At 41.1% G+C, this 25,580-nt stretch overlaps 1 protein-coding gene across 2 annotated transcripts in view; it reads left to right on the plus strand.

Moving 5' to 3' along the window:
- The first annotated feature begins 602 nt into the window (after positions 1 to 602).
- slc41a2b (solute carrier family 41 member 2b) overlaps positions 603 to 25,580 on the plus strand; it is a 50,981-nt gene continuing 26,003 nt past the window's right edge. Inside the window, exons 1-8 of one of the 2 annotated variants that reach the window (XM_038739034.1) lie at positions 603 to 746; positions 1,744 to 2,410; positions 3,148 to 3,255; positions 7,452 to 7,523; positions 8,576 to 8,720; positions 8,962 to 9,108; positions 19,086 to 19,233; positions 20,667 to 20,746. In XM_038739034.1, coding sequence (XP_038594962.1) covers positions 1,880 to 2,410; positions 3,148 to 3,255; positions 7,452 to 7,523; positions 8,576 to 8,720; positions 8,962 to 9,108; positions 19,086 to 19,233; positions 20,667 to 20,746 — 1,231 coding nt within the window. In that variant the 5' untranslated portion in view covers positions 603 to 746; positions 1,744 to 1,879. The remainder of the gene's footprint in view (positions 747 to 1,743; positions 2,411 to 3,147; positions 3,256 to 7,451; positions 7,524 to 8,575; positions 8,721 to 8,961; positions 9,109 to 19,085; positions 19,234 to 20,666; positions 20,747 to 25,580) is intronic. The other variant, XM_038739035.1, reaches the window with a different exon arrangement.

The raw sequence follows: 25,580 nt of genomic DNA on the forward strand, positions 1-25,580 counted from the left end.
ACATCTGTGTGGCACTGTTTGACCTGGGGCCAGTTCAATCTCAAAACGTTTTGCACCGGTTTGCAACGTTTTCAGATTGAACGGCATGTTTCCTTGAAACGTTGCGCAACGTTCTACAACGTGCTTCGGGGTATGTTTTTCTCTCGTTTGGTGGACGTGTCTCATGTGTTACCCAATCAACTGCAACAAGTTTGTAAACACAACAGGGTCTTCAGGGTACCACCGTTGAAAAAAAAAAAACGTTTTGAACCCGCCCCTGCGCTCTGTGTTTGGCTGGTCCTGAACGTACTCTGGTTCTGACGGACCAGAAAGCCTCACTTTCAGACGTGATCTTGTAACTGTCCCATCATAAATGTATTTCTGTAACGTTAGATAACAGAGGTTCAGCAAACATCATCATCATTTCATTCTCGCCAAGAAGTGAATAAAATATGGACTGATTAAAGATGTAACAACGCCTGAGGGGAAAATATGCCAATTTATGCACATGCTCCATCATTTATTGTACAGTTTATTTCAGCTATGTTACATTCAAATTAATTTGCGTGCTTGTTGTTAAGATTTTGATAACTATGCCACTGTGCGCCCGTGCGGATTAATTAACACCACTATTTTCAAACCGAGTGGGTCATCCTCACAGCATAGACGAGCTTTGGTGGCAACGCTCTGACGCGGCTCTCTGGCTGGCAGCTTGTCAAGGTGGAAGACTCGCATCTCCTGGACGAAATGTCTCCGTAGTAGAAAAGGTAACTTTTGGAAAATAAAGAAAATACGGTGACGGCTAGAATAAGTACATTGAATTTTTTTTATATCCACTAGCTACTGTATTTTACCGGTTAACGTATAAGAAAGTAGGGAGCCGTGTTTCCTGCTGTTTTGGTGTCTAACGTTAACCAGCTAGCTAACATAGCACAGTGTTCGCTAACATCAACAAATAGTCACAACTATCTAATATTTTCGTTTTTAGCAAGGCTTAGGTTATCAGCAAACATTAGCCAGTGTCGTCGTAAGGCGTTAAACGAAACGCATTAATCTGAGACTGAGACAGACCCCTTAATAAGAGGCCTGACCGATGGTGAAGAAGTGCACATAAAAAGTGCACATAAAAAGGTGGGCAAACTACAACAGGAGGTCTCTGGACTGCATCATCAACACAACTCAAACAACACCGGTACAACCAAAGAAAAGAATAGAAAGGAATCTTTTCTGCCTGCACTCTCTGTCAGCTGATGATTCTCTGTCCTGCTTTGGTTCCCCTTTTTAAATCAGCTAAAAGCTAACTAATGTTACATTCCTTTACTTCAGATTTTGTACCTGCCTCTTCAGTCACAACATCCAGAGAAATTCATTTAGGCGTACCTGTTGTATAGTGTACCTATGGGCCGAGGATACCTACAAATTGTCCAGCACTAAATTGTGATCATGAGCTCAAGATTTTCCACACAGAAAGCCTGTTTCTACTGTAATGATGCTGGCACTTTTGATTCAAGTTCCTGTCACTCATGTTGATTTAAATTTGCATGGATTCCCCCAAAGCCGGTCTGTAATTCATTAGAAAACAGCAGCTGCATATTTAGATCCTAGGTTCTCTTGTTTCTGGTTAAGGAGGTTTTGTTCCTCTTTATAAGAAGTGACGTAGCTGTGCCACCCCAGTGTATCATCTTACATATTGCTTCAGCTTATGTTTTCTTGTTGTTCTGGCTTTTCTCTTCTTTGTTGTCAAACCCTTTGTATTTTACTCAGGCTGCTGAGCCCCTGAAGGCAATTTCTGACATGGATGCTGCACCTGAGCCTGTGTAAACCGGTTTTACTGTGTCATTTTTACACTGCTCTCAGACTGAATGACAAGAGATGAGACACTGCAGCCCTAGACCACATCATGAGTATCCAGAGTCTGGGAGGAGCTATAGGAGAGTCCCTAGGCTCTAGTCTGACGGTGCGTATGAGCGGGTGGAGTGCTCTCTCCCTGAAGCCTGTTTCCTCTGGGCGGATCACCTCTCTATTCCAGACCATGGTCCCCACTGGTTATACCAAGCTACAGGAGGAGCGGCTAGCCATGGTGGACCTTGGAGCTAAACCCGAGGCCGGCTCGCACCAGAATGGCTACAGACAAGAGACATCACAAACAGAAGGCCGACGGCTCCTGGACCGGGCCTCTCGGTCCTCTGTCAGTTTATCTGACTGTGGAGATGGGGGCTACTCTGAAAAAGAGCCCATGCTGACTGAGAGGAGGCTCTCCGGGGAGGAGGCAGATGCAGAGGAGGAAGAGGATGAGGAGCAAGGCCTGGGATCTGATGTGCAGAATATACCCAAGGAGTCTCTGCTGGCCATGGCTCTGCAGATCTTGGTGCCTTTCCTGCTTGCTGGATTTGGAACTGTATCAGCTGGAATGGTGCTGGATATTGTGCAGGTAAGCTGAGCTACAATACAGCTATTATTCAAACAAAATCCTGGCATAGTTGAGAGCTCAAGACAGAGTGAACAGGCTGATTCCAGTTTATTACATCCTGGGTCTTATTTTTTTGTAGTTGGGGCAATGCTGATTTTTCTTACAAGTTTGAGAAAAAGTGCTCGATATTGCAACAAGAGGTCAAAAACTCCACAGGAAACCTTTTTAAAAACTTGATAGATAAAGTTTTTTTTTTCTTTTCACTTGTCTTTTGGGCAATTTTTGCCTTTATCAGCCAAATGCAGAGAGATGTCAGGAGATGAGGTGACAGACAGAGTTTGGCAACAAAAGTTTGAACCAGGGCCGTTGTGATTGCATGGTCAGTAAAGCCACAAGCTACTGGCTCTAAAACAAATCATCTGTTTCAAGGGTGCACTGTGGTGATTACTTTTAAACAAACAATGTTGTTTCTTACTGAAATTCATTGTGGGTACGCATGATGTCTTTAGATCATATTACAGTTTAAACACTTCACACCTTTACTGAATTACAGCCAGGATTCTTGACAACTGTGATGAATCAGTCCGTTGATGCTGTTGAATTTAGTCCACAGGTTCAGAGGTGCATATGCAAATTAGGAATTTGCCTTATCTAAAAATTTTCAATTGAATATCAAATGAGGCTGAGTGTATGTTGGGTCATTAGAAGGTCAGACTTGTCAGAATCATTTTTCAACATGTTACTTGTGTCATCCACAGCACTGGGAGGCGTTCCAGTACATCACAGAGATCTTCATCCTGGTTCCCGCTCTGCTCGGCCTCAAGGGAAACCTGGAGATGACTCTGGCCTCAAGGCTGTCCACAGCGGTGAGCCAACCACAACCACAACCAAACACACACACACACACACACACACACAACCATTTTAGGTTTAATTCAAGTTCTCAGTAAAAATACTGATTCTTGGGTTGTGGAAGTGGTTGACATACAGCGTTTAAATGAATCGATGTGTCACAGCTGAGGTCCAGTGTTTTACTGATCCGGCATCTGACAAAGAGGGTCTGTTGTTGTTGTTGTTGTTGTTATTATCATCATCATTATTATTAATAATATCATAACGCAGCAGTGACGTGTAATTAAACTAATTTTAAGATATGCTACTATAGGGCTGGGCAGTCAAACAATAACAATAATTATTGCGATATTTTCCTCAATAACAATAAAACAAATGTTCAATAAATATTTGATTGAATTAATTTGAATCATGAACATTAGCACTTTTTATTAATTATATTTATTTTGTTGAGGAAAAGGGGCTGAAAAAAGATTTTACTTAATCTTTCTCATGCATATTTGTTGAAAAGGTTTTATCATAATTGTTTTGAATGTTCTACCTCAGATTTATAAAGAGATCCACAGTTTGGCCGCAAGTGTTTGTTCTGACCATAATGAAAAGTTTGAAACCACAATTAACCGTCTGGTTTCTTCAACTTTCAGGTGTCAGGTGCAAAAATCTACCTTTATTGTGGAATTTTTTGATCTTATCGCCCAGCTCTGTGCATTTTCTGATGTGCTTCATGTGTCTCTTTTTCAGGATGAGTTTTTAATAAAATTGAAGTATTAAGGAGACGGAGATTACGGAGATTATCGATAAATGAGTTGTTAGATTAATGGACTAATCAAATAAAGAATTGCTAGTTTAATCGATAAAAAAATGGTCTGCCTAACGACAAGTCCTTTTAACCGCTGTGATGGTACACTAGATATGTGACGCCGCTGTGTGTTTGTTTGTGTGGAGTTGCATCCTGTTTTTGTGGTGGTGTCTCATCTCCACTCTTTCTGTGGCTGGTTTTTATTGGTCATCTCTGTGACGTACTGTTCAGCCGTTCCAGTCTGTAATCACAGTGTGAGCGTCCTGTTCTCTGTCAGGTGAATGAGAGAAGAAAACAGAACGGGTTCAAAGTCTCCAGTGGAATACTGACCATGTCAGTGCAGCTGTCCACTTCAAAGTTCATGTTATAATAACTTTGAAAGTATCAAGTAAGAGCTTATTTGGAGCGTCTTGAATGGATTTTGGTGTAAGAGCTTTGTGGATTAGGAATTAGTCGAGGAATTTGCTGTTGTAGCAGAGCGAGGTGTGATTTCCTGTAGAGGGAGGAGGGATGGGCTGCTGCAGTCAGAATGGCTTAACATTCAGATGGCAAATCTATTGCTCCGCTTATGAAAAGGGAAGAGCACTGATAAGGGAACAGGTTTGTCTCTTAGTGAACCATGAGTACAAACATTTGCGGCACGTAAAATCCTATTAAACTGTGTCATACTCCACAAACCTGTTCATTTACAATCCTGTACGTGGGTGCCTGAAGCACTGAGTCAGCAGAAGCAACTCAAACTCAAAGGTGAAGAAGCCAAAGAGGTGGCAGAGCAGAATTCTCTCTTTGTTTGGTTTTTTCGCTCTTCCTGTTGACCCCCGGCTCCCCGCACACAGGCTCCTCATTCACAGTGCTGTGTCAACACGGACAGCAGAGCTCAGTGCGAGCTGATACTCCTCAGTGGCGTCTTCATGTTGCTGCTGTTTATCCTCAGGCTCAGCTATGAAAAAGACAGTGATTCACACTGTGGGGAGTTATGCATTACAAGGACATATGGTAGGACCTTTCCAAGTGATATCACTTAAGTTGTTTTGTGAGACTCTGGAGCCACAGAAGACATTATCACTGTTTCACAGCCTACTAATCATAAAGTGGGTGCAGTGCTCTTAAATTGTTTGGCAGAACAGTAGTTGGCAAAACCTTTTTGTAATGATCTTTTTTAAAGCAAACATGTATTTCCAACTTCTCAGATGTAAATATTTGACCAAACTAAAGTTTGTAGACAGACTCATCACTGTCTTGGAGGAGACAGATGGCCGATGTGTCGTCTGCAAATGATGAGGTTCAGTCGTTTGTGTAAAGGGAGAAGAGCAGTGGGGAGAGCACACAACCCTGAGGGGCGCCAGTAATTGTCTGATTGCTGGATCTGGATGATGGTATTAAACACAGAGCTGACGTCCATAAACTGGATCCTTGCATATGACCCTGGAGAGTTGGGGTGTTGCAGGATGTTTTGCAGTCCCATGCTGACTGCATCATCGACTGATCTGTTTGCCCGGTATGGGGTCAAGCAAGGGGCCTATAATTTCCTTCAGGTGGGCCAACACCAGTCTTTCAAAGGACTTCATACTTACAGATGTCAGGGTGACAGGCCTGTAGTCATTTAATCCTGAGATAGAGGCTTTTTGGAGACCGGGATGATTGTGGAGTGTTTAAAGCAGGAGGGAACTTCACACAGCTCCAGTGATCTGTTGAAGATCTGTGTGAAGATGGGGGGCCAAACGGGTCTGCACAGATCTCTGAAAGAGCTGACACACATCCTCTTCACAGATCCTGAGTGCAGGTGGAGGGTCAGTGTAGAGGGGTGGCAGAGGGTGAAGGTGGCTGTTTGATGTTGGAGCGGGAGAGAGGTGTGAATGTGGGCTTATCAAATCTGCAGTAAAACAGATTCAGGTTGTTAGCCAGTTAGTGGTTCTCCACTGTGTGTGTGTGTGTGTGTGTGTGTGTGTGTGGGGGGGTGGGGTGGGGGGTCTCCCCCCCCCGTAGCTCCTCTTTGCTGCTTTGACTCCTTTGTCAGTGTGTTTCTGGCCTGGTTTTACAGGATTCTGTCCCCGTTTCCGTAGGCTTCCTCCTCCAGCAAGTTGTGAAGTCTGCATTAGTCGGCACACACGTGCCCTGTCCTCACAAAAACTGATTTCACGGTGCCAGTGAGTTTGCCCAGGTCTGTGGCTGCAGCCTCAAAAACACTCCAATCAGTGCAGTCAAAGCAGGCCAATAATTCCAGCTTTGTCTCGCTGGTCTATCTTCTCACAGTCTTGACCACAGACTTAGCAGATTTTAATTCCGCCTGGAGGTCGGGAAAAGATGACCCATATTGGATGATCAAGTGGTCAGAGAGTCCCAAGGCTGCGCAGAGAACAGAGCGATAGTCACCATTTAAAATGGTGTTGCAGTGGTCTAGTGTGGGCATCTCGCATCTCCACGCTGGTGAAGAAAGCTCAGAAATGACTGTATTTCTTGAGGAAGAAGGCCAAATTCCCGTGCCAAGTTCTTGTCAGCTTTCACAGAGGAGAAATAGAAAGCATCCTGACTGACCACTAATGGCCCAGGACCGGAGGGCTCTGCAGCGGGTGATTCAAACTGCTCAGAAGATCATTGGTACCCATCTCCTGAGCATCAGTGATATCGGTGAGGTGCTGCAGAGCCCAAAGGATCCTAAAAGACAGCACCCACCCAGCCACAGCCTGTTCACCCTGCTGCCTTCTGGGAAGAGATAGAAGTTTCTGCTGCACCACCAGACTGCAGAGCAGCTTTCCCCCAAGCTATCAGACTCTTAAACTCTAATTCATCCTCAGCACTGCTCCAGTTTATTTCTGTTTACCATTTTTTATAATGGATTCTGTGTTAATGTATATTGTCTGCTATGTAACAGAAGGGAGTTATAAAACTCAATTTCACTCTATAACTTGTTATATTGTGACAATAAACCTACCTACCTAGTATCCCTAGAAAATGATTCAATCCTGGCAGGTAAAGTGAGCAGACGTAGAAATCTGTATTTGTTCTTTTGAGGAGCAGCAGTTCATCCATCTTGCTTGCCAGTGCTCCGACTCGCTTCCCACGCTTTCTCTGGCAAATCCTATAGAGATCTGCTGCTCCTCCATCTAACAACTCTGGGAAAGTCTCAGGTATAAAGAAAAACGGTGGTATGATTTGAGCAGTGGAAAGTCCAAAGTTTAAAAGCTCTTCTCTGGTAAATGTGACCAGAGAGGAACAGCAGAAAAGAGAACAAATAAACAAAACCAAAAAGTACTAGAGAGCTCAGAACCAAGACTGTCTCAGCCTGAGCTTGGAGACAAATTTTACAGACGAAATAAACGAGCTCTGGTATAGTTCTACAGTCATGGAACACTTACAGATTGTTACTTTGCTGTTTGCCTTTTCTTTATTCTGTCCTATCACCCAACACAGGTGAATGTAGGCAAGATGGATTCTCCCATAGAGAAGTGGAATCTAATCATAGGCAACCTGGCGCTGAAGCAGGTAATCACACAGACACACACACAGCTGCTGCTTGAATAATCTACTTACATGTGCAGCCAATGATTCTGTTTTTATTATTTTATTATTAAAAATGAATAAATACAACAGTGATTGTTTAAATTATTCCGCAATTTTGATATTTTTTATTGGCTTCTAACATATATGCTTAAGATAAGATGTTCCTTTTCAGTACGAAAGCAGTTTTTAGAGGCACCTTTTCTGATTTGCCATGAAAATCAAATTGAATGGTATTTTAACATAGGCACACAATCTCAGCTACATGCTGTCATATTAATATAACACTGTGGTTATTTGATGGCATGTAATGTAGTTGATCGGGATGCACCGAATGTTCAACCACCGAAAATAGCACTTTTGGTGTTCTAAAAGACATGTGGGCAGTGTGGAAACATTTTAAAGTGTCCGAGAAAGATGCAAAAATCCCTGTTTGCAGACACTGTTCTGCTGAATTGTCTCCTAGCACATCCACTCCATCTGTGGCTGACTTCTTAGAAAAAACAAACGGTCTGGACCCCTTTGAGTGTTTCTGTCACTCGTTTGTGAGAAGGCGATAAAGCTAGCTACACCTAAGTTTGTAGTGCACACGTATTCAAGCCTTTATGGTAAATCCACGGAAACGGACCAGAGCGTGCCAAGAATTTTCATTTTGGTGAATCCCTAGTTGTTGTTACTCGTTACTACCAAATCTGGTAATTGGTTTGTCCCAGGTGGGCATTCACTCAGACTCTTTTATTGATCTCTGTTTGCATAGTAAGAGCTCTGCTAATCATCTACCCACACACTGATAAACACCATAACACATGCAACATCATAGTGTTTTGACCTGATACGTTCAATCTGTCAGGAAGTGTTATGGAATGGACTGGAAAAATCTACCTGGACATGATGTAAATTACAGTATTTCACGGTCATGTTTATTTGCGACATTACCTTTTTAGAAGTAACCCTTTTACTTAACCTGTAAGCCTGTTTTGCTTTCTCTAATCGATGAAAGAGCACAATAGTAAATCCCCCTGCCTCTCTCCTTTCAGGTTCAGGCCACAGTGGTGGGTTTCCTGGCCGCTGTAGCAGCCGTGGTTCTGGGCTGGATTCCGGAGGGGAAGTTCCAGATGAGCCACGCTGTGCTTCTCTGCTCCAGCAGCGTGGCCACGGCCTTCATAGCCTCCCTGCTGCAGGGTAAACACACACACCCACACACACCCCCCACACACACACACACACACAGACAGCTGAGTACCACAGTCTAAAATAAGCTGTTAGCGTCGCTGTGGAGAAGCTTCTGTCCTCTTCAGTCTAATCTCACATGATAGTTAGGATCACAAAAGCACTTATTTCTTGCTGACAGACTGTGCTTATAATAATGTCTAAATGTCTGTAATGTGGTGACCGTGCTCCACCCCTCTTGTGTCATGTTTAGGTATCATCATGGTGGGTGTAATTGTGGGGTCAAAGAAGACGGGCATCAACCCAGACAACGTAGCCACACCAATTGCCGCCAGTTTTGGTGACCTCATAACCTTGGCGATCCTGGCCTGGATAAGCCAGGGCCTCTACAAGTGCCTGGGTAGGTGAACAGCTATATGTACATAAGGAGTGGAAAACCAAGTCCCATCAAGAGCCAACAGTGCAGGCTTATTTGTTTTTTTTACAACCGGACACTTGTGTGATTTTACTGATGAGCCCTTCCCCTCTTCTGCTCTGAACGAGTGCCATCACTATTTGAAATCTTGGTTAGAATGACAACCAGACTGTTGGCTCTCTGTGGCACATGATTGGCCACCCCTGGGCTAGATGATCAAATATGACATAAAATCAGAAGCTGTGTCCCAGTTTCATACTACGTTGTAATTGTACACTTTTATAGTTTTTTTTTTTTTTTTTTTTTTTTTTTTTTTTTGCAGTGAGTATACAAGAAATCAGCATACTTAATTGTTTTATACTGTGTTATGTGGAAAGAGAGAAAACAAATGCACCTGCAGTAAGGCTGGTTGGGAAGGATAACCAGAGAGAGAGATTTAGAGGAAATGTGTTTTGATCTTTTTAAAAACAATTTCACGAGATACATGCAGCTTTTAACTTAATTTGAAAACAATTTATAACTTAACATGAGTGATTTTGGGTCACTTGATTTTTCATTGTAAAGGATTAAGTTAGCACATTCCTGATAACGATTCATTGTACACGTAGAGCGTGCATGTGGGTCAAGACTACATCATGTTATCAAGTGGAATTCATTATTCACCTTCAGATTTAGTCATGAGACATGTGATCCTTGATGGTTTTTGTTTTCAGCAGCAGACGTGGTTTAGGGTGCTTTAACACCCAACATGTTTAGTTCAGTTAAAAACAAACACTGACGCCTTTGGGCTGGTTTCAAAGTTGTCAGTCAAACTGTGGTGCAGAACATACAACTGGATCGAGACCACCTGAAAAGGCCGGTTGGAGTTTAAGGATTAGCTCAGGGGAAAGTTAGCGGATGGATTTTCCCTGATGCATTAGAAAAAGAAAATTAATTCCAAGAGGTGTGCTGTGCTGTCGTCCTACTGCATGTAATTTAGCAATTTAAATGAGTGGGAACTATGAGTGAAAGGTAGCGCCCACGCAGTGACTATCCCCCTGTAATTTTACAGTACCAAAAAGTAACTCTTTTTCTGTCCTGTTTCTGTCTGTCACCATTTATGATATGTGAGGTCCGGTTACAGTCTGGAATAATTATGCTCTCAGTCAGTTATTTCTTTGTGAGCTCTTGATGAAGGAGGAAAATCTCCCAAACTGTCCAATAAATGCGTCATCCTGTCCGTCCATATAACTTGATGCTTACAGCTCTTGGTTCATTTGTTGAGATCAGTGTAAATGCTAACGGGAACTAATAGGCAACAGAGTGAAAGTAACATGACTCATCTCTAGTTTAACATTTCTGTACATTGCACGTACATAAATTTCCAGTTATAATAATGTTTGGATTGAAGTAACACAAACCTCACGCTGACCTGATCATACGTGGATTTATAACGTTAAATTTATAAGTTAAATTGGTCTCTCGTCTCTCAGTTGGAAATAGTTGTGTCTTTGAGGCTTCTCAGGGTGTTTTTGTAGTGAGACACTTCCGTCAGTCAGTCAGTAGAGGTCCCTCCTGCCTCGCCCTGTAGCAGCGCTGCACTCGAGTTGCAGAGCACCCTGTTTCTTTTCACCACACATTCCTCATGTTTAATTCATGTCACACCCAAACCTGCGTTGTACTGTGTTGCTGTGTCGTACTTAATACAGCTTACACTTGAAGCGGTTTCCTCTGGAATGCGTATAATACTAATTAACCCTGTCAGGTCCAATTGTATGACATAGATGTTCACCACAGTGAAAGGAACAATTTAGCGCTGAGAGCTAAATGTGTTAAACACACTTCACATTTCAGATTTCCATGGCAGGGCAGTGTAGTGAGGCATTCTGGCTGTGTCACTCTCAGGACAGTGGCTCTGTTGTTCTTGAGCCCGCCACGCTGATACTTTCCTGCTAAATTAGAACTAATGGTCAGTTTACTCTCCACTAAACAGCGTTTAAATCACGTGATTATTTGTTCAGATACAAACTTAATGCTAGAGATGAGGTGCTGGTGAGACATCACAGCTATGAGCCCAGTGGAGTCCAGCCAGGTTTATTTACAAAGTGCTTTTAACAAACAGGATTGTTACAGAGGGCTTTAGTGCGAGGGCTCAGCAATAGGTAAAAGCAGGAATAATGAGAACATGAGATGAAGCACAAACACCAAGAAACGAGGCCAGAGCTTGGGAGCTTTTGCAGTGTGTGTGTTTGTATGGATGTGGCAACATTGGGCCATTTCAGGGAAGTCCTCATGACAAATGAGTCCACTGAGCTAAATTCATAAATCAGGCGGGGTGTAGACTTTAAGTACTGAGACCTTGTCAGCATTTACACCTGCAGAATGGGAGTCATATATGTCACATATCACACTATTATGCCAAATTGCCCACAATAACAAAGAGAGGACATTACCTACGATATATTTTAGTATTTCTTATTCACCTCATCATTACGTGCAGCTGTAAACTGGCAGAAGGTTTTGCCTGGAAGCTGAGCCACTCCAGAATTAAAAGATTAGAAGAAGTATGTGTGCTACTTAAGTCAGCTAAAAATATAGAGTTACAAAGTGGTTTCTGGTATATATGATGTGTATTTAATACCCAACAGTTTTAATAATTTTTCAGCTTTGTTTCTGAGGAATAATGTTCTACTTGTTATGGCAGGTGGCTCTAAGTTTACAATACCCATCAGTGTTTCCCCTAGGATGGAGTTGTAGCAGCGGAGGTGAAGTGACATTTTTTTTTTGTGCGCGTAGTGTGTCTGAATATAAAACCCCAACACAACATGTCTCAGCAGTATTGCTCTTGTGTCCATGAGCATGCGATGCACATTAGAATGGTTCAGATTTCAGTGTTTTCCCAGTTTAATGTGAGTTTAGAGGAATGTTTTGGTGGTAGTCGTGTTTGTCATGGTGGTCCTCCTCTGAGAAAATATTACGTTTTCCAATGGAAAATACATAATTTCACATAATCTTGGGCCGTTATTTTCACCATATCTCTGAACAAATATTTGGAAAAGCTAGAGCAGATAATAAATAACCAGCACCCAAAGATCAGTCTGCTGGAGGAACTACAACCTTTAGATTTGGGGAAAGTAATTTGGTTGGTTCTGTGTAGACATTAATATAAAAAATAGGCAGCATGAGAAACCTCCTACCTTCTGAGGTGCATTTTATTTGCACGTTAAAATTCAAACAGAAACGTCTCCTCATCAGCTTAAAAGGACGAGTTTGCATCACTAATTAGCTTTACTAACCTCAGCTCCTCCAGTCACCACAGTCCTTTCTTTTCCAAAACCACTTTTTCAGACTGAAAACTGAAAAATAATTTATGTTGAACCAGTCTGTGCAGGACAGAGCTGTAGGCTGCACCAGTTTGTACCTGATGTTCTCAACATTGGACAAGCAGGCAGTAATAAAATACATCTCCCAGTTACTTTCTATAAATTGAGCTAATGTTTAGTTACATAGCAGCTAAAGAAGTAGCCTGCTGTAGAAGCTTTCCTATTCAGTTGCACAGTCTGAAGGGGAGGGGAGATGTTAGCTTACCTAGTGCAAACCGGCTTCATTTTTCCAGCAGGTGGGGAAACAACAGACTTTTCTTGGTCTTGAGAAGCCGACACACTGTAAAAGACATCGTACATTTACTGCCAGAATATTTTCCTCCGCTCACGGTCACTGTCACTTTCTGCTCCTCGGACAATCAAACACTCTACGCACCGCCTGATTCGGAGTTACACTACTCTTATAACACCATCTGTCACGAAGACAGACCAGTGTTACCGTGCTCGCACAGTGTGTGAGTGAAAATTCGTAGCGCATTGATATAATAATGATTGTGGGAATTTTTAGCAGCTGGACAACCTATGCACATAACAGAGTTTTAAATGCTACATTAATTGATTTATTCTGCCACTTGGGGGCAGCAGAACAAGCGGTAAACACAACACTGACATATCACCATATGAAGTTAATATGGAGAACATTGACAGTTGACACTGAGTTAAATTAGCATCCATTCAAGTCAATTTAATTTATAGAGCCCAACATCACAATTTTGCCTCAAAGTGCTTTTCGATCTAGACAGTATATGATACTCCTTAGACCTGGCTCTTTAGCTGCTAAATGTTCCACTGTGTTCACCAGCTAGTGAGTAACTTGGACTGTCTGGTGTTTGGTGCTGGATAGATCCTATCAAACTCTGTAGAGCTGGTGGGAACTGCAGAGTCTGGTTATTTTCTGTTTGTTTGTCTAGTGACCCCTTTCGCATAACCTGTAGTCATTTGAGCCATCATTAAAAAAATATCGATTAGAGCAGCTTTAAGCTTAATGATTGGATCTTTCTTACTAAAATGCGTCTTAAGATTTATTGTTGACATCTTAACATACTCTCTAGGTCTCTATGGACACTGAATTCCTTTTGACTTTTTACCTAAGAACTGGATAATTTCTAACTCAGTTACTCATCTTTGGTATTAATGATTCAACCAGTAAGGTTTTATGTCCTTCAAAGAGCTCCATACTGACATCCAACATCGTCTATATAGAAAAATGAATGGAACTTCACAAACCTGGAGTCCTGAAATAACAAAGGATAATACATACCAGCAATATTTGTTACCGCTGCATCCCAGAAGAATGTCTTTTTGATTTTCTGTCTTTATCCATTCAAGTAACCTCCTCAACACATACATCATCAAAGTTAGAATAACCGAGACAGGTTCTTAGTTTGTGTTATCCTCAGATGCCTGGTTAACCCTCTGATTGAACAGGAATCCTTGGCAGAGAAAAATCTTACTCCTCTCGCTTGTAGTTTTCACATTTGCAAACTCATGCTGGGGTTTGGGTGCACTTCTGTCATCATAAAGCATGGAAGCTAGCAGTGCATTTCATCAGTATTGGGATCATCATTCCTTTCCTATGCATTAGAAGGATCTTGCCATTTCTCAGCTTAAGGAGATAGCCGCTCTGTTCTTTTTCCAGACAGTGTTTTAGCACAATGTAATCCACCAGAGAGGGACAGGAATATCAATTGTTTGTTATTGTTCATTAGTTTATTCACATCAACAGGTAGACTCAGTGGCAGGGTGTCTGGGGTTTATGTAAACAGTTTAACCTCTAAAAGACCTTAATTGGAACGAGGCTGATAGATAGCGGGCTTACTCTGTGCATGTTAACCAAGTGTCAGATTCCCTGGAAATGTCTGGAACTTTCCTTTAGAGGGTGGCAGGTTGATGCTGGACAAGGTTCCCCTCTCAAATGTGTGCCTCAGTATATCTGCTTCTGCTTCATATTTTAGGACTGAAGGTCTGCTAAAGTCCATTTATACAGTGAGCTGAACAGTGGGCCCTTTCTGTTCTCCAGCTAAGAGACCATGGAGATAATAAATCTGGGATTGTTTCCTAATGACAGTTATTTATTGCTTGGAACAGGATCCCGCTGGAAACATCTGGTGGTGGCTCTAAGCAGGTGCTTTACCCTAATTACTCGTTCACAATAGCTGTGTTGTGCTATATTGTAGGTTGAAATGAAGAGATATAGTTGAAGAGAGAACGAGAGAAAGCTTCCCTGTATGTGTTTCCTCTTGGTGCTCTACTTTCCTCTGACATTTAAAACATATGCAGCTCAGGTGGCTTGGAGACTGAAGCTGGTAAACTAAATGTGATATCCGTCTCCCTTTCCTAACCGCTTTTCTTTAACCTTAATGTAAAACATCATATAATTAAGGAAGGCCAAGACAGAGAGAAATATGTCACACATGGCGATTTTGCAGCATCTACTGTTAATGTTGATGCAGCAAATGTTTCTGGGACTGCAAATAGTATTTCCTTTTGTTCGTTTGGTGTACCTCAGATTCAGGAAATAGGAAAGAATGTCAAGCACATTTCTCATTTAGAGAATTCAACCATGTCATTGCTGGAACCTTTTAGCCACACTTGCAGCACTTTGCTCAGATGTTCATGGTTCCTAGACAAGGTATTCATATTACTTTGGTGATCTCCTGACTTTTTCTCTGGTGCAAAATTTTACTGTCCAATGTTTTGGTTTTTCACCAAAATAATGACATTCCCATCAGCCTCAGCTGCACTTTGTGTTTGTGCTAATTAGCAAAACCTAGCATGCTAAAATACTAAGCTAAGATGGTGAACATGCAAACTTTATACCTGCTCTTTGTGAGCATGATAGCATGACAGTTAAACATTTAAACAGTCATGACAGTTAGCTGTAAGTTATCTGACAGTTGCTTCTGTGAAGATGCACATAAATGTCTCTTCAAACCTTCTCAAAGACGGTGTTATGGGTAATTAACATCGGACCTTTGTGTCATGCAAGTTGATTGTTTTGAGAGTACCCCATGTATGTTAGCCTACGTGTGGCCACAAGAAGCATACTTCCTGTTTTAATCAAGATATATGGAGCCAGATTCTCAAACTATATTACTTTACCACTAGGTGTAATTTGCGTTTAGGAGGTTCCCAGTTAAGAATTTCCTCTTTGGATCTATTTACAAGGCTGCAGAGAGCAACCTTTGCTAAGGAGTGGAAAGAACTCCTCAATTAAGAGAAGGAGATGATAGATGTATGTCATGTTTCATGAAAGAACTTTCTCACTAGGTCTACAGGTGCTGGTCATATAATTAATTAGAATATCAAAAAGTTGATTTATTTCAGTAATTCCATTAAAAAAGTGAAACTTGGATATTATATTCATTCATTTCACACAGACTGATATATTTCAATTGTTTATTTCATTTAATTGTAATGATTCAAACTGACAACTAATGAAAATCCCAAATTCAGTATCTCCGAAAATTAGAATATTACTTAAGACCAATACAAAAAAAGGATTTTTAGAAATGTTGGCCATCTGAAAAGTATGAACATGAAAAGTATGAGCATGTACAGCACTCAATACTTAGTTGGGGCTCCTTTTGCCAGAATTACTGCAGCAATGCGGCGTGGCATGGAGTCGATCAGTCTGTGGTGTTATGAGAGCCCAGGTTGCTCTGATAGTGGCCTTCAGCTCTTCTGCATTGTTGGGTCTGGCGTATCGCATCTTCCTCTTCACAATACCCCATAGATTTTCTATAGGGTTACGGTCAGGCGAGTTTGCTGGCCAATTAAGAACAGGGATACCATGGTCCTTAAACCAGGTAGTGGTAGCTTTGGCACTGTGTGCAGGTGCCAAGTCCTGTTGGAAAATGAAATCTGCATCTCCATAAAGTTGGTCAGCAGCAGGAAGCATGAAGTGCTCTAAAACTTCCTGGTAGACGGCTGCGTTGACCTTGGAGCTCAGAAAACACAGTGGACCAACACCAGCAGATGACATGGCACCCCAAACCATCACTGACTGTGGAAACTTTACACTGGACTTCAAGCAACGTGGATTCTGTGCCTCTCCTCTCTTCCTCCAGACTCTGGGACCTTGATTTCCAAAGGAAATGCAAAATTTACTTTCATCAGAGAACATAACTTTGGACCACTCAGAAGCAGTCCAGTCCTTTTTGTCTTTAGCCCAGGCGAGACGCTTCTGACACTGTGTCTTGTTCAAGAGTGGCTTCACACAAGGAATGCGACAGCTGAAACCCATGTCAGCGCGTGGTGGTTCTTGAAGCACTGACTCCAGCTGCAGTCCACTCTTTGTGAATCTCCCCCACATTTTTGAATGGGTTTTGTTTCACAATCCTCTCCAGGGTGCCGTTATCTCTATTGCTTGTACACTGTTTTCTACCACATCTTTTCCTTCCCTTCGCCTCTCTATTAATGTGCTTGGACACAGAGCTCTGTGAACAGCCAGCCTCTTTAGCAATGACCTTTTGTGTCTTGTCCTCCTTGTGCAAGGTGTCAATGGTCGTCTTTTGGACAGCTGTCAAGTCAGCAGTCTTCTTCTGTGTAGCCTACAGAACTAGACTGAGAGACCATTTAAAGACCTTTGCAGGTGTTTAGAGTTAATTAGCTGATTAGAGTGTGGCACCAGGTGTCTTCAATATTGAACCTTTTCACAATATTCTAATTGTCTGAGATACTGATTTGGGGTTTTAATTAGTTGTCAGTTATGATCATCAAAATTAAAAGGAATGAACACTTGAAATATATCAGTCTGTGTGGAAGTTTCCCTTTTTGAATGGAATTACTGAATACTAAATCAACTTTTTGATGATATTCTAATTACATGACCAGCACCTGTATTGTCTAGAAAAAGTTACATTTAAGATGGATAAAGATGGAAGATAGTCAAGGCATGATTACAAACAGTGCAAAGCGTGCAGTAGCCTCAGGGCCACAAAAACAAAAAAAAAAATCACGCAGAATTGCCTTAATGTACGTCCTGCATTATCTGGGGCCTTTCCTTGTTGAGGGTCCAACATGTAATCATATATAAATGTAGTTAAATTGTTTAAAAGGTTCCCAAATAAATGCAGTTAATCAAAAACTTGGATTCACAGAGGGTGGGAAGGATAGGAGGCCAGTAAGGGTCGTCAACTCACGTTTAGCAGGTTAATTCAGTGGTTGTGTTTCCTTAAGATTAAACATTGATGCATTTAAAAAACATGTTTGTATACCGAAAAAGTATAATTTTAGTATTGTTACTGAAAGTCAGGTATCATATTAGCACTGGTATCAAAACATTTAGAATACTACGCATGTGGTTTCCCTTGCATTCCCTTAGGGCATGCTGGGATAAGCTCCGAACAGCCAACCCAAAGAGGAAAAATGAATCCTTCTCTTCCTCTTCCCCATGGTTTGAATTACGTGGAGGATTGGGGAGGGGGGTTTCACCCCCCTAATTAAGGCTTCAACCCCCCCAAAAGAGGCAAAAACAACCGTTCAGGGGGGTCTTTCTTACCTGTAATTGTAAATATTTTAAGATATTTCCCATACACGTGCCTTATATTCATGAATCCTGAAGTACGATTTCTACACGTTAGTTGAACGTCTTGTCTGCAGCTGCTCTAGTCCAGTCCACCACACGCTCTAAGTTAATGTTAGTAGTTAGCTATCTAGCTTCTTTAATGCACTTAACTTTACTACCTTGAGAGATTTGTAATTAGCATTTATTTTACTTTAAATGAGCTATGTGTTGTTAGCTAGCTGATACTATGTCCATATTTTATCTAATTCTAAGCCAACACTGGTGCTTCGGCATGAGCAGTGAAATTGAGGATTAGTTATTGTAGATGCACATTTTGACATCAATATAGAGTTTATTATTTCATTTTAATGAGGCTACTTTGTAAGTCTTTCTACAGTCAGCATGATATTTGTTTTCACTCTGGAATTCAGGAGTTTTCCCTGACTAGGTAAATGTTAAAATCCAGGTGTTATTTAAAATATATTGAAAAATAAAATATATACTTTTTATATACAGCAGCTCTAGACAGTACTGTTTAATATTATTTACAGAGACCCAACAGTTCCCAATTCCCCCACAGTGTATGACTACCGCTTTATTGAATGCAGATTACATTTCATTCACAGTAAACATGAGCAAGAGGAAAGGAGGTATTTGCTAAAAAAAAAAAAAGTTGAAACTTGAAATGATCAGAATTAGGAATTAGAGATGATAATGCAGAATGTATTTTATGATAGTGCCTTTGGTTCCGGTTCAACATTGTGTGGGTCTGTTTTGAGTGGTCATGATGGTCTGCTGTTGTGTGTCTGACTATCTGGCAGTTTTGCTGTAGAATAGTGACCCCTGACTACAAGTTGTCGTGCATATGGGACACCCATCAACTGGTATATTGAATTTGATTTATCATCATCTACAGACTGCAGACATTAGTTAAATAAGCAAAGATATTGTAAGCATTGTAAGATTTTAGTTTACTGAAGCTTGCACCTGCGCTGTACTGGATTTTCTTTTTGACCTGGAAAATTACAGTTGATCCAGCCCCCCCCACCGCCCGGTTGTCACTGTATAATTCACACCCTGCTCTTCCCCAGATTCCTACCCGTATGTGTCGTCACTGGTTTGCGCCTTCTTCATGTGTCTGACTCCTCTGTGGATCGTCATCTCCTCCAAGCACCCAGCCAGCCGCACCCTGCTGTACTCTGGATGGGAGCCAGTCATCACTGCCATGGTCATCAGCAGGTGTGTGTTTTTGTGTATGTAACTGTGTGTGTGTTTATTCTTCAAAGGGGAAAGAACAGCTACTCTGCGTCTGCAGCTCCCAGTGTCTGGTTTGCTTGATGACTCATACCCTAAAGAAATTGCAGTCCCGGAGCACATACACCCTCGGGTCCCCTTGAGCCTGGCAGCCTTACTAATACAGCCAGTAGGAAGAGATTGATTGTCTCTCTCACTCGCTCTTTCTTATGCTCGCCTCACAACACTCAAGTGATACCACATTTCTCCGGCTTTTATGGAAGCAAGACAAATATTGGCCATGGACCTCATAAGCTAAAAACTATTGAAACAATTCTGTGATTCTCTGTCTTGTCTTTCACTTTCACTTAGTATTTAACATTCAGTGTAGCTGATGAAGCGTTTTTATATAGAAGCACACACATTTACTATGGACATCATTTAGATGAAGTAGATGCTCTGTCTTTTTGTCTCCCTCTCTTTCTCACACACACACACACACACACACACACACACACACACACACACACACACACACACACACACACACACACACACACACACACACACACCAGAGATGCTCACAAGTCTTTGAGCTAGAGTAAGTAAGTAAGTCAGTCAAGTCTCAAGTCACTCATGGTTATAATGAATGTTGTATCAGATGCTGCGTTCAATCCAACTGCTTATAAAACTGCATGGCTATAAGGAATTCTGTAACTGTAACCTGTTTTTTACTTACAGAGCACAACCATGTAATGTGCAATGCAATCAATGACAGCTTAACTACTGTAAGTCAACCTATCCCCGCTGACTCTCAAACTCAGTGTAACGTTAACTAAATAAAACTGTAACGTTACATGATCAACAATAAACCTGTAACCTGTTTGCAGCCAGCATTAATAATTAGCATGATGACAGCCAACGGGACGTAAATGATTACGTTAATCGACCACCACAAGTTTGGCAAGCAAACAAACGCTCATTCATCTTTTCATAACGAACGACAGTCGGAGTTAACCTCCGGTAGGTCGTAGCTGAAGCAAGCAGAAAGCTCACGTTAGTTGGCCAATGCTGAGCTAAACATGTTGACTAACCTCCGGTTACTAACCTATTTTGCGTTCAGTGCTTCTTTGTTTGGGTCTTGTTGTATGAACTTTTACAGCCAAAGTTTATGATTAATGGCTCAGCAGCTACCGCTGTCTGTTGTCCTCTCTCACGTGTGGCCGCGCAGCAGATACTATGTGTTACGAAGGCAGGTTCTAGGAAACGGAGGGAGGGAAATAACAGCAAGCTCATCAGACGTTTCCTAAAAATAAATATTGTTCACAAGTCCTGCACCTCGAGTCCGAGTCAAGTCTTAAGTCTTTTGAGGACGAGTCTCATGTCGTGTCTGAAGTCAGTAACGCTGTTTAATTATCTTATTATGTTGTTTTCTGCAGCATCGGAGGGCTCATCCTGGACAAAACCGTGTCCGACCCAAATCTGGCTGGCATCGTAGTGTACACCCCGGTTATCAATGGTGAGTCACAGTGTTGATATACTCTACATATGTGAAGAAAACTCAGAGCTTGTATCGTTAGATTGCTCTAACCCCACATCCTGTATTATTTCACCTCTGTGAAAGTGCAGGACACTGTTCACAGGAGTCTGTGTTAACTTCGGTTATGAACTGGTGTTATATAAAAACAGTTGATTTGAACTGTTGATATTTGATTAGATCTTTTCATGTGACAACACTGAGGAAATGACACTTTGCTACAATGTAAAATAGTGAGTGTACAGCTTGTATAATAGTGTAACTTTGCTGTTGGGGTGTACTCACTTTTGTTGCCAGCGGTTTAGACATTCACGGCTGTGTGATGTGGTATTTTGAGGTGACAGCAAATTTACACTGCTAAGTGTCATTTCTTCAGTGTTGTCACATAAAAAAGATAATACAAAAATGTGAAGGGTTTACTCAATTTCGTGAGACGCTGTAAATAATGTGTTAGGGAAAACCACGTCTTAAATCTAAATGAGGAGTTGATCCCCAGTAGACCAGCTGTTAAATATGGAGGAGGAAAATGAACAGCAGTGATAACATTCGGACAGCATTTTGTTGGAAACTGCTACACCATTTTATCATATTATATAGTCTTTTATATTTACTGCATTGCCATTTTTCCTCAACTTACTGACCCATATCTACATCTACTTGTAATTAAAAAAGAACTTAAGTTCGGGACATCCTGCATTTTCTAGAATTATGTAAAAAAAAAACTGGTTAGTTGAAGGGTTTCTTAATGAGATTCTGTCTTAATAGGCTGCAGCGATACAACCAGTTTTATTTTACATGGTGGACATGAACAAGCTGTTGGAGTAGAAGTCTGGTTACAAAGAAACTCTGCCTGTTGTTGTTTGTCTCATTAAGTCCTCTCAGTTTTTGCAATTTATGCAGTCTTTGACCCTTCAAGCTGAGATATAGACAAATTGTTTTTACACAAGATGGATGACACGCCATAGAGTCTGTTTGTCTTGCGCAGTGCTGGTCACAGGTGTGAATGTATGTAAATGTGAAAACACAGTGTGCTCAGTCACCAGTCCAGGGATAAAGGAAGGTTACTAAATAAAGACTCCCAATGCTCATCAGCATAAATAAGTTACCTAATGAGACAGGGTTTAGACAGTCAGTCGTAGTCCATCTGTCTCCACTTCACAAAACCTGTCCTCTTCCATATCCTCTTGCTTCTGTCTCCCCCTTTTAACTGGCTCAGCAACGGTTGCCAGGGCTCTGGCACCTCCACAACAAGAGATAAACTTTTAATTTAAATGGCATTAATGAGAGACACTTAACAAGATAGAGGACGTTTCTGTTAATTGGTTTTCTGTTGAGACGTATTCCAGGCACAAAACAGCTGGGGAATCGAGCATGTGTCTGTTCGTGAGGGCGAGGATATTTTTATTTTGTGTGTGCAGTTTTGGGAAAATCCAGGTCCCAGCAAACTTTTAAACTTTTTAACTGTTTCTGATTCACGAATTTTTATTCATGAGTGAGGAAACAGTCAGACGGTCTCCTCGTGTCTTTCGGCTGATTAAAATGCACCACGGTGCCTGTTCTAATAAAAAAAATACAAATGTACAAGGGGCAGGTGGAACAGAAACCGTGAAAGGATGGTGTGTGGATGTTTGATTAGAAAGGAATGGGCAAGGAGATGTCTAGAATGTGATAAGAAAAGACAGGTGAAATGAAAGATGGAGGGCTAATGCCTCCTTTTTATCACACCGACCTCCATTATTTCATCTAAATACATTAGGGCTGTTATATGCAATTTCTCCTACAATAGGATGTGTCAGTGGCTGCTTAAATTATATTAATATTTAAATTCTTAAAAGGTATTCAGGTGTGCTTAATCCATATATAGTATATAGTTATTCTTGTTGGACCCATTTCATAAGCTGCAATATATTACATTAGAAATGGACCTTTTGTTCTTGTCTTCATTTTGATAAATTCTGTTTCAGGTGTCATAATAAAGCTCTTAAAAGCCTTTATTCTGCTTTTGTGTATCTGCAGATATTATATTAAGTGTCTTGTTCTACGGTTTTCCACTAGACAGCACTCCCACATATTTGCCTTTTTCTGTCCTTTTTGTTGTGAGACAATGTGTTAGTCTGCTTTACATCTCACTTCCAGTCTCTGCCTATTTCCATGCTTTTCTTTCATTATGTTATATCTGTGTTTTTGTTATCATGTCACAGCCTGGTGTTAGAGGCGTAACATAAAAAAGAAATAAATATAAATTAAATCTGGAGGAGAGGAGCAGAGATAAGATGAGGGGGAGAAAGTTCCTGTATCCACCCTCCACCCTCGGGCAGAGTGGCCTAGCTGAGAGGAGCACAGACCCCCTGCAGTTCACCACGTAGCCCAGACCTCCTCATCCCCATTCCTCTTGTCGGACCCAGTGACCTGAAAAAGCCAGATCGCCCCTAAACCTCCTTCACTCTACCTCTGCCCCCTGCTGTGTTTGTAAGAACACCCTCCACCCTCTTAACCCCCACCCATCCCAAACACCCTCAAGAACAAAAAGCCCTAAAGTCAAAGCCTGTGCAAAAGGCAAGTGCAATTATTCCAATTTCAACCATGTTTTGACAACGAAATAGAGCAGAGAATATATTAAAAAGGCCTAATTGCATACTAAAACATTACATTTACATTACCTTTTTGAATACTAACTGCATCTTCAAAGTACTTGCCTTGTTGTCCTCTGCTTTTGTTTAAATCTTCTTTATTATTACAGTAAGAAATGTCCAGTGTTTTGGGTCCAGATTGCGTTTTATCACTGACGACATTTTGACATGTGACAGTAGAAAAAAGTACATATGTAAATATTAAAATTAATGGTTGAATACTATTTAGCTGCTTCAGTTTCAGGGTCCTGTCTCACTGTCATGACTTACTGATACATCTTAATTTAACTCATCTTTAATTTGAGTCATGTTTAATGTTATTAGTAACATCTGTGCTTTTCCAAATGTCTGCAGTGAAAACGCCTAACGCACATCAAAAATCAGTATTGTGTACATATGGAACCGGCAAAGCCATTACTGTGGTAACAAAACATTGGAAATTAATAAAAGGTATATAAACTATCACTATAATGATGTACAGTCACCTAGCCAAAACTAATGTACTCTAATATAACATTCCTGCAATAAATAAATAATAAACTGTTGATTCAACTGTATGGTCGTTTTGTTGTGCTGTTGAACTGTGTTGTATTATACAGAGAGGTGTATAATGTACAAAGAATGTGATTGAGCCCACTCTCATTGATATAAATGGGAAATATAAATATAAGAAGTCAAATATGAAAAAAAAGTTAAATGGGATTCTTAGCACGGAATAGCACAAGTTCAGGAAAGTGATTCTGTCTAAACCATCCTGGGAAGGTTTGATTGTTTTCATACATTTAAATATGATTGCTTTAATAAACACATTGAAAATACTGAAATATATGTCTGATAATAATAACAATAATTTGAATAATAACAATCCTAACTACTTCCAGTCATGTGCACTATGAACCTTTGAACTTTTGTCCATACAGTAGTGTGAATGGGGGAGAGCCTCTTTATTTATCCCTAATGATCTGTGCAGGCAAAGGATATATTAAACCATTCTTTATGACTGAAGGCAATTACTGCTTTGATTATTAATGACCAGTTTACAGCGCTGCAGAACCTTTTATAGGATACATAGCTTAAAGATTGGAGACGAGTAAAAAAAATTATTAAACATTATTGTTTGTGTACAGACTGAACCACTTGTCCTATCTTGGACAAAGTCAGGAGAGCTGTTTCCCACTGCTTAAGATCTTTATGCTAAGCTAGGCACACAGACTTGAGATTGATAACAATCTTCTCATCACACTCTCAGAAAGAATGCAAATACATGATGAACTATTTAAAGATCCGCATCAGATTAGTGGCATGAAGAGATAGTGAGGGCAGCAGTGTGCAGAGAGAGATGGGGCGGAGCGAGTGTGTGCTCATGGTGAAGTTATGTCTGTTTACAGGCCCAGTGGGATTGCTGGTAATGCTCCTATAAAATGACACCCGGCGGATAAAGAGCTACAATAGACTGAATGATGTGGACATCACCCCAAGGGGCTAGCAGTGTCTAATTTAATATACTCACCACACAGGAGGGGGGACACACACATCCCGCTTCTTGTTTTTTGTATATGGTGTAGTACATGTACACTTGAGCGACTGAAAGCAACCCTTTTCTCAGATCTGCTCTGAACAGTTTTACAGACATAAAAGAGACTTTTTCTTCTCTGCTGAGCTGCTCTGTGCCCACCTGTCATCTAGTCTGTTATTGATATCTGTATGTCTGTGAGCTCTCCTGCAGGGCTCACTCACCATACTGTGGCTACGAAGATGAAACCCGCATGAAGTTTCCCTTTCGAAAGGGAAGGTGTGATAGCTGCAGCATGTGAATGTAAAGTGGTCCTGTATTTTGTCAGTACAGATGGCATCCCGCAGTCTGCTCATCTGCTTGATGTTAATTAAAATTGGATATGTAGAAAATGGCATTGCATGCAAAGATAAGAGGAAAGTCTAATAAAAAATGTAGCAGATTTGAGTTTTTCTTCTTTTCTACCATGGTTGTTAGCTTTCAAACCCTTGAGGTACCTTTGTAGTTGTGCATTAAAGTAATTGCTGAGCCCTTGCACAAAGCTGCTCCTCAAAAATAGAATTTACGTTGGGGCTAAGGGAAAAAAAAAAACTGATTGGTCGCGTTTTCTCCCTCAAGTTTCCAATGTTGGTGGTTCAACGATAAGTTTCTCACTATTTTGGTCACCATTACT

Source organism: Micropterus salmoides, unplaced genomic scaffold (genome assembly GCF_014851395.1).
Source record: "Micropterus salmoides isolate LMB-PRFRI ecotype aquatic unplaced genomic scaffold, ASM1485139v1 Ms_hic_scaffold_23, whole genome shotgun sequence".
In the NCBI taxonomy this organism is placed as follows: domain Eukaryota; kingdom Metazoa; phylum Chordata; class Actinopteri; order Centrarchiformes; family Centrarchidae; genus Micropterus; species Micropterus salmoides.